Raw genomic sequence first — 12,055 nt, 5'->3', positions numbered from 1 at the left:
TTTTCACATAACTTAAATTTTTTCTGTAACATACATTTTTTCCTAACTTACATTTTTTACATAACTTACATTTTTTGTCATAATTTACATTTTATTTACAAAACTTTTCCGTAACTTATGTCAATTTTTTTTCATTTTTATGTAACTAATATTACATACGTTGTTTGTTTTTTTTAAACATTATTTCCGTAACTTAAACTTTTTCCATAACTTACGTGTCTCACGACGTTCTCGTAACAACTTCTCTTCCAGCATTTACATAATTAATTTACTTTTTAAACTGTCTTTTAGAGCCTAACCAGGAAGGTTTCTGCCCTCAACCTGGCTCAGTGGTTTTGTAGTCTAAATCCACAGAAACTGCAGCGTTTTTAAAGCAGTGAACCAACGTACGTGTTTGTACAATGACGTGTGCTATGTTTAGAATGCTCCGCTGTTTCACAGAGTCAGATAAAATGACCACGACTTCTCACACTGAACTCCGTGCTGCTGGCTCGTCAGTTTTTTTTTAGATCAGGTTGTAATAACGTCAGGATGCAGAATTCTACCACATGAAACATAAGAACAGAAAAAAAATCTGAATGAAGACACAAAAAGTAGAAAGTATGAAATAATTTATTGTTGATATTTGATGTGATTTTCTTAAGAAATAATCTTTGTGCTGATACAGTTTTCATTCCTGACAACAAGTGAAGAACAGAAATAAGAATATACTGTGGATATATTTACGATCCCCCTCGAGTGTTTCCTCCACGCTGTGAATAATCAGAACAGTGCATATGTGACATTGATTAAAGACATTTTAACAGCTCTTCATGCACAGACGGCGGCCGTTACCTACATATGACCGACAGCAGAAGGTATTAAAGTTCAGAGAGAAGGAAAGCTCCCAGTCCCCCCAACATTACTCAAACAGCAAGGCAAAGTCAGCTCTGATTCAGTCTTTGTGTCAGACACTAGCGTCATGCAGAGAAAGTGCATCAGTGCCGATAGCGGCGGTGCTCGTGGACAAACATATGAACAACATATAGCAACGATTGCATATTATAATCACAGGTACACAGGAAACACAAGACACCAACGTCAAGACGGACGGACATCATCTTTCTTCCTCTGATTAGCAGGAATAAAGCGTCAGCTCCTCTCAGCATATCATCATGTCTGCAGATGAGACTAAACTTAAAGCGGCAGAACATTTTATCCCAGAGAACAAGATAGATTTATGTATCTGATTCTCCTCAAATCTGCATTGTAATGCACTCAGGAACAGTTCAGTAGGTAAACACAGCTTTCTGTTCAGTCAGCAAAAACAGTTAAGTCTCGAAGAAATAATTCATCCAGGTATGAACTGAATATTGTATTTGCGTCACGTGGCTGTCTAAGATAGAGCAGACACATGGAAGCAAATCCGTGCAAACAGACTTTGACGGAGGCTGAAAGAAATCCTGTGCTGCATTATCAAAGTGTCTCGAATCAGCTTGTTCTCTTCAACCTGCTACAATAACTCGACTTCACACCTCCAGATTACTGACGGACAGAATCTATCCTGCTGTCTCTGATCTCCTTCACATCTCTGTTTGGAGTAAGTGGTGCCTTCTAGTGGCCGCAGTGATTCGGACTATAAAGCACAAACAAACCAGGACTTTCACCAGGAGATGAAAATAAAATAAAAACAGACACAAAATTAACAAAAATAGACGTAAAATTGCCAATAAGACACGAAATTCCGAAGAAAAGACGTGAAACTGCCAAAAAAGACACAAGATTTCAAAAAGACAAACTTTTTTAAGTTAACTGTCTCCCAGCAGAGCAGCGTTGGTGTCCATGTGAAACCAAAGTGCAGTATGTGATTCAAAAATCTCAAAACTTCCTGTATCAGGTTTTTACTGAACTATGTCACTTCCAGTAGTCACGTCGTCCTCCTAACTACTTCACTTCAGCATTTACATCATTTACTTCCTCTTTAAACTGTCTTTCAGAGCCTAACCAGGAACTGTTTGGCCCTAACCTTAGAGAAGTGCTGTGGAAGCACAAATTCAATCAAACCAAAGCTTTTTGTTCCAGCAGTGAACCTTACCATGTCCTGAGACTCTCATAGGAGTCTATGGGAGCTGTGGTAGAGACACTGAGGGTCAGAGGCAGCAGGAGGGAGTTTGGCTTCATGTGAAAGTGTAAAGTAGTGATATTTGTAGCAGATTAAGACAGCAGGTTACTTGAATCCGTTCGTAGGGTCATTTTCACACAAAAAAAAGCATTTTGTAGTTTTTATGTTATTGTCTGTCGTCTGTTTGGCCTCCATCAAAAGACGCTTCACTCTCCTTAACGTGTTTCAATAGAAAACCGTAGAGCGCCAACAATTCCTCTTGTTTTTGGATGAGTTATTCCTCTGAAGGGCCAGATCAACTCCAAAACAAGACAAAAGTGTTTTTCAGTTCAGGCTACATTCATGTTTGGTTGTGCAGACTTGTTCATGAGGTCCAAATATACGCAAATACCTTGCAGCTGAGTTCCTCTAACGGCCACTAGATGCAGCTAGAAAACACAGAACGGTAGAAGATATTACGGTGTTATTATGTTTGAGGGATGTTTAATTTTTGGTGCGTTGACGGTTGCTCTCTCAGCTCAAGACAAAGATGGTGACGAACAGTAAACCCAAGCTGCAGGTTTCCTTAGAAACCAGTGAGAGACCTCAGAGACGGAAAGCTTCAGGAGACGGTAGTGCGTACGGGTGTGAGGAGGAGGAGGTCACAGAGAACAGCAGGAACAAACAATGGAGCGCTAAATGTGAAAGAATGTGTTTGCAGATGTTTGGAAGCTCATTCTAATGATTCAAGAGCTGTACCTATAAAGCAACATTTCACAACTATCTGACAATAACATTACAGCTTCAATGTGATTCTGAATGGTGCCTCTTTTATTCCCACACTGCCGCCCGGTCCTCCTCATCCTCCTTGCCTCCGGCGTGTATGTTTTCTGCTCATATGTGACTCAGATGTGAGCAGCACAGATCACATGGAATCAGATTTATTTTAGACCAACCTGAACCTCTTTCACATGTGGTTCTGAATCAGATCTAGGTCGATTTTTATCTGTCTGAACTGTCAGTTTTATGTCACTGTAGAGCCAGGACCATCACAGTTCTGCTCTGGCGATGGATTATTCTGACCCCAGCACTCGTGGCTCCGCCTCCTCGTCAAACACCTCCGTACAGACCAAGCAGCCGTCGCTCCACAGAAAGCTTCGTCCTTCACGTTATCATCTGCTCAGAACAGAGCGTCTTAGTCATCCTTCTTCAGCTCAGGTCACACTGGAGGCTGGTAAAGGCCATATTTAAAAAGTAATTTCAACAGCCAAACAAATAAACCAGATCTGAGCAAAAAGAAAATCACAATGAACATTAAGATGTGCAGTGGATGTGCATTAAGAGCTTTGTGAAATAAAAGTCTGGACTTCTTGCTGTTGAGTAATATTAGCTGACTTGTTACGTCTTGTGTTGCTGCACTTGCCTGATGTTTGGTTGTTTGCAAAGTTGTTGAAGTTTTTGGTCATGGTGCGAACAGAACAAATGCATGAGCTAAATCAGAATCTTTTTTTTTTTTTACGTAATCTTGACTGCCAGGCTGTATTTCTTGCATGGCAATGGTTTATTTTTACAGAGGTGGATGAACTGACACAGCCAGCGTGTTCAATAATTTGAGTGTTTCTGTAATAAATGCAGACTTCAGATAACACGTCATCAAGATATCAGACGAGGCGCGTTGGAGCTGATGAGTGAAATCAATTATGTTTCACACAGGAAATGTTGCATATAAAGTTTTTAAGGTTTCCTGCACTGGAAGCGCTGGAACTTTGGCGGAGGCACAGATGAAATGCTATAGCTAAAGGAAGAACTGGCTGCTGTGATCTCACACAGGACATGATGACTGCTCAACAGTCGCTGCTGTCGGAGGTGAGAACACGGAGACCTCGTCATGTTTCGTCCTGCGGTAACCACAGCAACTAACGAAGCATGAAATCACAACAAAAAGGTGAAAAAATCCCAGTGAGGAGGCACTGACCGACTCAAACACACATCAGCAGACCGAAGGGCGAATTCACTGAAGGACTGTGAGGCTTCTGCAGCCGATGAACGTGCAAATAAGGCAAAAACAAACTCTCACACTTGTGTAATTATCAAAGCAGAAGGCGAAGTGCAAAAAAAACTGCATCTCGGTGCTCCGGTTCAATTTGCACATTACTTAAATGAGGTAATATTCAAACATTTGGTGCTTTTTATGCAAATGAGCCTCACTGCAAAAAAAAAGTCCAGTTCACAAACACCAGCGCTAATAAACACACTCGACTCGAAGTCACCACTGTCTGCAGAGCTGCTGGGAATGAAATGACTGTCTGTCTGACTCTCGTGATGCGCTCACATACCCTCACTGTGTGAAAGTGGACTGACTCCCTGATCTCTCAACACACGTTTATCTTTGTGGTTAAATGAGCCGAGTCAGGTTTATTAATAAAAACAGACCGGGAGTTATTCAGGCTTCACACATTTAAACTTGGGAGACAAATTGAGCTCAGCCTCAGAACTTTCTGGGCGTGTTTGCTCTGTGATATAATGAGTGAATCATCAGTTGCAGGTGATGCACGATTCATGGCGCTATCAGTGGCCACAGCCCATTCTTTGTGAATTCGCCCCAGACTTATGAGTCTTTTTGCATCTGGATGCTTTTAGTTTACACCAGAAAGTCAGGGAGTCATCTTTAAAGAAATAAAGAATAAAAAGCAGAGGACGATGAGATTCGATGGAAATTCTCTTTAGCGATGTACGGTACAAAATTAAAAGAACCATCTCTTAGAAACACCTTCATGTACGACACGTTGGAACATGTTCTGCCTGACTTCGGGTGACTGATCTCTTCACACTGCTGTTTTAGGATTTTTTAACCCCGTGGGGTTTCAGAGCTGAGCCAACTTGGAAACATGCAAACACTGATTTCTTTTTTTATAAAAACTAAAAAGAATCCAGACTAACCGGATGCCAAATGTCCAACATATGCCACTGTGTCGTCACTGTGCTGCATTAAATCTTTCACATTGATTCTGGATATAAAATGCTCAGATCCTGCACAGAGGTGGGGACAAAACCATGGACCATCATTTCAAACTGCTCCACTTTCTCCCTGAACAAGTTCTTTGCATCAGCTAAACAGACTGTATGGAGCAGACAGGATCAAAGCCATCAAAACCACAAGAAGAGCATTTCCTTCATCACAGTGCCAAAGTTTCACGTTAAAGCCAGATCATATTATTGCCAAAAATCTCACAAAAGTCGAAACCTCCTTGCGACCAAAGGGGCCGTCACGACAATCAGGAAAAATCCACCTCGTCCTTATTCCAGTTTGACGTCTTTAACAAACTTAACAAAGTGCTTCTGTGTGATGTCACCGTCGGATGGCTGAACGGGTCGAGATCCCGCGGATCGACTTGGCGTCCGGTTTAGGAGAAGCTGTCCTTGTCCGAATCGGGGGAAGGAGGCCGCGAGATCTCGAAGAAGGAGCCCGATGACTTCCTGGACTTGAGAAGTCGCAGCATCTCAGCCAGCTGAGTCTCCAGTGCCGCCATGCGACTGTTCAGCGACCTGATGTCTCCTCTCAGCTCCTGTTTCAGCTCCAGGAAAGAGGCCTGCATGCTCTGCTCCGGTATCGGACAGAAGACCCTCTTATCGTCGGACTGGACCGGGCTCTGCTCCTGCGGCGTCCTGGCATCACCAACATTGTCCAATCGGAGGTCGCTCTTAGTGATGCCGCTGTCGCAGGAGTCGGTTTTCTTGAGGGACACCTCGTCCTGAGACTTAGTTCTGTCAGGCAGCGTCTCCATGGACTCAGCCTTTGAGACGCTGCTCCACGACTCGGCCTTGACCACCGATTCCTTGAATCGTCCCCAGCCTTTAGCTTTGGCTGGCTCTGCGGATTTGCAGCTAATCGCATTTCCGTTCTGGGTGGCGGCGGCGTGCAGCATGACTCGGCTGGAGGTCCTGGTCGAGGAGGACACCGTAGAGGTCGAGGAGGTGGTGGGTGCGTCGGGGCTCTCTGTCACCATGTCGATACTGGTGGAGGCCAGGACCTGTGGGCCTCTGGGGCGCTCCAGGGGAACGACACCTTTCTCCACGTCACCGCCACCCTGATTGAGCCGCTCAGAGGCGAGCCGTGCCTCCCTCTGCTGCCTGAAGCGCTGGAAGAGTCGTCGGACAGGATGATCCGGGGGAAGGTTTAGAGGAGCCTCGTTCTTCCTCTTCAACATCTCCTCCTCCTCACGTTTCACATCACTAATCTTCCTGAAGACGATCTGCACGAACACAGAAAGAAACAGAGAAACAATCAAACAGATGTCTTCTCTACAACTCAACACGTTAGAGACTCGCCGCGGGACTTGTGTTGAAGCTTAAACGCCTCCTATTTACTAATTTTATTTTATCATATTATTATATTTTATCTTTGTATTAGTTGTGGCCAAATCAGCAGCAGTTTAATAAGACCTTTTTGAATAAAGAAGTCTTACATTTTGTCTTAATTGTCAAAGAATCTCCAACTAAATGTAAAAGCTTGAAGCTAAATGTCCTCTGAGTAATTGTGGAATTAATGATCCAACTAGTCGACTCACTGTTTCACTAATCCAATCGACCAGAACCAGATGGATATGATTGAGAGACACGGGCTCCTGTGATTGGCTGGTTACCACCTCAGTGGTTAATTCACGGTGAACTGGAGGCAACAGGATTTGTAGCAGCAGAAAGCTCCAGTGAGATGTTTAACGTTTCCTGTGATCACACAGAAAGATCCGAACGGGATCTGAAGCAGAAGCTGCAGGGCATCGATTAAAACTGCATGATCAGGCACTCACATGTGGACATTTACTGCTTCTGCTGTTAGAACCAGTCATTTATTATTAAAGGAACATCTCTGCTGCGCGGCGCTCCCAGACCTGATTGAGAGCGAGAATCCCGTTTTTTTCCAAAAACTTTGATTAAAATGTCAGTGGAGAAAAAAGATTAAAGACCAAATATCTTTACTCTGGTGTGTGAAGAGAGACGAGTACGTTTGACTTCTTACATATTTGAATATAATACGAATCTGTTTTGTTTTTTTACTTCTTGAAGTGTTTTTGCTCCACTTCTTTCAAACGGACAGGTGCTGAAGAAGCCAAGGCTGCGGCAGCTGATGCAGTGTGAAGGTCGTGGCGGCGGCATGTCCGGATCGATCGCTGTAATGCACATTAAGGACCGTCAGCTTCATGTGACCTCCTGACCTCTGCCAGGGCTGACTCGGCCTTTATTCTGCAGCGGCGGCGAGGCTTTCCCCTCAGAGATAACGTCAGCCAGCGGGAGCTCCTGACCTGCAGAAACCAGATCGCATGGACGCAGCGGCAGCCGGACGGTTCTATCAGAGAACACAGAACTGCTGATGTTTCTTCTGATACAAACAAGATCCATCAGCTAGAGAATATGCAGTCTGCAGGTCCAAACAGAACAGAAACACATCAGGACGTGAGCGTTTCCTCTGCTGACTGACACATATTCAGTGTTCTTCATGTGTGATGATGTTAGTGAGTGAAATTTGAGCTCAGTGTATAAAATGAGCTGCTGTGACCTCTAGGATAATCACAGCCTCATGGAACTTTATGATGGCTGAGACACTAGATTCACAATAAGCAGCAACACAAGTGCTGATATACAATTGCACAAAATACACGGATCTACTGAATGTCAAAAGTTTCTGAAACCAGATCACAGCATGGATTTTTCTTTGTTGGAGTCTGAATCTGGGATTCTGGAGGATTTTACTAATTCAGCATCGAATGTGTGGAAGCAAAGATATCAGTGATGGTTCTGAGCAGCCTCTTACAGCTGGTCATGATGAGCGTATCGTTGACAGGACACATACTTCAGGAAGCCGAACGTTAATGTTTTTTTATTGATGGATTGATAGATCTCTTTATTCCAACATGTTGAACAAAATATTTTGAATTTAAAGAAATTAATAAATAAAATAAATAATGAAAATACAAGTAAATAAATAAATAGTTTAAATAATAATAACAATAATAATATAAATAATAATAATAATAATAATAATAATGAATTAAAAAGATCTATAATAATCATAATAATAATACAAGTAAATAAAAAAGTTTAAATAATAATAACAATAATAATCATAATAATAAATAAAAAAAATATATATAATAATGATAATAATAAAAAAAGTAAATAAAAAAAGTTTAAATAATAATAACAATAATCATAATAATATAAATAATAACAATAATAACAATAATAATTAATTTTAAATATCTATAATAATGATAATAATAATACAAGTTAATAAAAATAAGGGACATTTTTAAACAATAATAATAATAATAATAATAATAATGAATAATCTATAATAATGATAATAATAAAAAAATTTTTTATTTTTTTAAACAATAATAATAATGAATTAAAACAAAAAATGTTTTTTCCCGCCTGTCACAGACTTTAAAACGACACTAAAGCGCGACACAGAGGATTAAACCATGAGTGAGAACATGTGAAGATAAAAGATGTTTTCTTTCTGCATTCTGCAGAAGTGTAATTACTAACTGAAGCTGCTGTGGATGCTGGAAGGTCAGTGTGTGTGTGTTTGGAGGTGAGAGCTGCTCCGGCAGCTCGTTTCTCTTCTCCAGCGTCATTATTGCTCAGCGAAGCAGAACCGGACCCGACGGGACCGCCGCTCACACCGACTCACACCGACTCACACCGAGAGGAGCTGATCACAGCTCTGCTGCGGCTCTCCTGTGTTCAGAGTTCTACAGTCTACATGATGAAAATATTCATACAGAAATTAAAAAAATAAATCCACTGAGAACCTGTGTGTCTTGTTGCCTGTAGAGAAGGCAGTTTATGACGCAGTTCTACTGTGATAAACCTGTTTTATATGGTCACTGACTCCTCCGGCCTGTAGGGGGCACTACATATCAACAACTGCTTCAGTTAAAGAGCAGAGACATTTTCCCGCAGTCTGATAAAAACAAGTCTCGCCTCGTCTGCTGCAGGAACGTTCTGGTCTCTGCAGCTCGTGAGTTTGAGCTCATCTTTGTGTTTTTTCATGTTAATTGTGTGAGACGCATCAACGGCCATACATATGTTAGGATGACCAAACATCCTCCTTGTCCGGACATGTCCACTTTTTACCTCCTGTCCGGGGTGTCCGGGGGTTTTATATATTCATGAAAATGTCCAGTTTTCACTGTTTTTCATGGGACCATTAAGCGTGTACTTAAATTGACTGGCACTTGTTGCGTGACGTAATTCACGAGAGGCTGCCTTGCAGGCGGCTCTGCAACGCACACACACACACACACACACACACAAAGGGAGCAGAGCAGACAGTGGTGCAACACGGCACACGAAATGCCGAAGCGTTTCCAACGCATCGTCCTGGTCAGGACAGGTCTGAGACTGAGAGGTGGTACATATGTTTCAGTTTTAATAAAGGTGCTGTATGGAAGAAAAATCCTATCTTTATTCAAGAACGTAAATTTGTGCTCACATTTCTTCTTCTTGGACACAAACATTTCGCTCGCATTCAAATATGTCCTGTGATCAGATCTAAAGTCCACATGCTCAGATCTAAAGTTAGCGCTCTCAAAACTTTTGTGCTCGAACTCAGGCACGTCCTCTCAGGTTGACGTAACTGCTCAGACTGAAGATGTCCTCGCCCCCCCTACGCTTAAAATAATGTGTTTCAACAGCCAATAGGGAGACAGCTAGAGTGTGGACCAATCAAATGACGGATACCGTGTTTTGGGTGAATTCATTCGCCCTTTTTGAGAGCTCCATAGGGACGGGTAGTATATCGTCTGTTTGTAAAACTCCTTCTCTCTTAAAATACACCAATTTACCATAATAGCCAGCTATTTGAATCATCACCTATTTGCAGATTTATGTATAATTAATCTTAAGTAATCCTAAAAAGAGTTATCTTATATTTTTTTTCCATTTTATAGAATATTATATTTTATATATATTTTATACAGTATAAATAGTCTTCATTGCATAGCAATGGTATGATAGTTGAATGGTTAAGTGCATTGCTATTTAATGCATTTTAAGTCTGTTGCTGCATGTCATATGATTTTTAATTTAAATTAATAAATTACTGTTACAGTTATAGAATCCCAGTGTTCATAGTGTATTTGTTATACCTTTTTAATCACACTGGTTACACGGGTGCTGGAGATCCCAAAGCTCACATGAACACCGAAAAACACAAAAAAGCTGTGCAAGGTGAGAGTTCATCTGCAAAGTTGACTCAGTTCTTTGTTAGACCTGTAAAAACAGATGAAGATGATCTATCTATTTATGTTATTACATTGAAAAGCTATTAAGAGATATTTTGTTGAAGTTGGATTTTCTAACACAGAAGAGGTCATATTTACAACATTATTTACAGAAGTTATTTTTATACCATTGAGGCATAATAAAGCATGTTCGTTCCTCTGAGAAGCTTGTCTGAATTTGTGTCTCGAGGCCGGGCCGAGTGTCCTCTTTTTTGGAAATTAAAATATGGTCACCCTAACATACGTGGTTACACCGAACAGCATCCTGTCTGGATTAATAACCTGATCCTGCTGCTCCTGAATCTGGATGACTGCTGCTGCAGCACTAACACATCAAACTAAAGAGATTTATCTGTGATTTAGTGAGAATAAATGGATCTAAAGGACACTGAAATAACTACAACATGATGCTGATGTGGAAACAGTCTGAATTGATGCTTTGTCAGGTCATTGGAGTCTGGTGCAGCAGAGTGATGCTGTCTTATTTTATATTATAATTTCACTTGTATAATTCACAGTATTCACTGTGGCACTTGTACTTTATTTTTTAATGTGTTACTATATTCTTCTGTTTACCAAATCTCAGAGGAAAATATTGTAGTTTAGACTAAAACAAGTAAAGTGTGTGTGTGTGTGTGTGTGTGTCTGTGTGAAAGCAGAAGTGAGTGAGTGTGTGTGTGTGAGCAGGTGTCTCTTTATTTTTATTCTGTCGTTTCACTTCAGCTCCTCAGATCATCTGTCAAACTCTGAACACTTCTGCGTCTGTGTTATTAATAACAAAATAATAACAATAATAATAATAATAATATAAATATTAGCATTAATATAAAGATTCATTATATTAATATATTATATGAATGTATTATTATTATTATTATTATTATTATGAATAATAATAATAATAATAATAATAATAATAATAAGACGTGCAGCACGAGGAGCCAACATCACACCTGCTCTGTGGAGGTCGAGCAAAACCAACAACAACAGAGCTACACACACACACACACACACACGAATACATACACATATTCATGTTTGTCTTATTTGATTTGATTTAAGCAGCATTTTGGTGTTTTATTCAGTGAGTTTGACCCTCTGAACCCCAACGAGCAGGTTGTTTTTTGCTTTTCTTACATCCTCCTCGCTGTGTCCTCATGTTTCACTGCAACATATATAAAATCTATATAATCTATAAATCCTGCAGGTCTATGGAATCAGCACAACCAGAACAACTCAAACATGTCTTTGTGCAGAATAACACAAAAAAACTGAAAAAAAGGTTGAATTTCTTTAAATTGGCATATAATGGAATTTATATATAATCACTTTTCCGGAATGTTGTAAAACCAGTTTTCTCCACATATTGTACATATTCTCAGTCTTATCATGTTTAATTTCTCTGAAAAATTAACCTCTCCTGTCCTCTCCTCTCTGCTCTGTGTAAACAGATTTTCAGTGAATATTTGTCACGTGACCGTTGGTCTCAGCAGAATCAATCATGTCTTCACAGTGTCCCTGAGGAGCAGAATTTAATGTTTTTAACAGGATCTGGTTAGTGCAAACGCTTCATTTAAAATGACACATGGAGAATAAAGAGATTCTGATACTAATATCAACAATTAACAAAGTTTTGGTCACTTTTTATATTGGAAACGTAAAACTCTGATTTAATTTCACAGTTTCT

At 40.4% G+C, this 12,055-nt stretch overlaps 1 protein-coding gene across 1 annotated transcript in view; it reads right to left on the bottom strand.

Moving 5' to 3' along the window:
• Positions 1 to 2,155: 2,155 nt before the first annotated feature.
• The window catches only part of kcnh1b (potassium voltage-gated channel, subfamily H (eag-related), member 1b), a 49,583-nt gene continuing 39,683 nt past the window's right edge, over positions 2,156 to 12,055 (bottom strand). The window contains exon 11 of the mRNA XM_059330554.1: positions 2,156 to 6,333. Coding sequence (XP_059186537.1) covers positions 5,485 to 6,333 — 849 coding nt within the window. The 3' untranslated portion in view covers positions 2,156 to 5,484. The remainder of the gene's footprint in view (positions 6,334 to 12,055) is intronic.

The sequence above is a fragment of the Centropristis striata genome, chromosome 1 (genome assembly GCF_030273125.1).
Source record: "Centropristis striata isolate RG_2023a ecotype Rhode Island chromosome 1, C.striata_1.0, whole genome shotgun sequence".
Taxonomy (NCBI): Eukaryota; Metazoa; Chordata; class Actinopteri; order Perciformes; family Serranidae; genus Centropristis; species Centropristis striata.
Note: the sequence above shows the minus strand (reverse complement) of the source record. Positions and strands in the feature narration are given on the sequence as shown.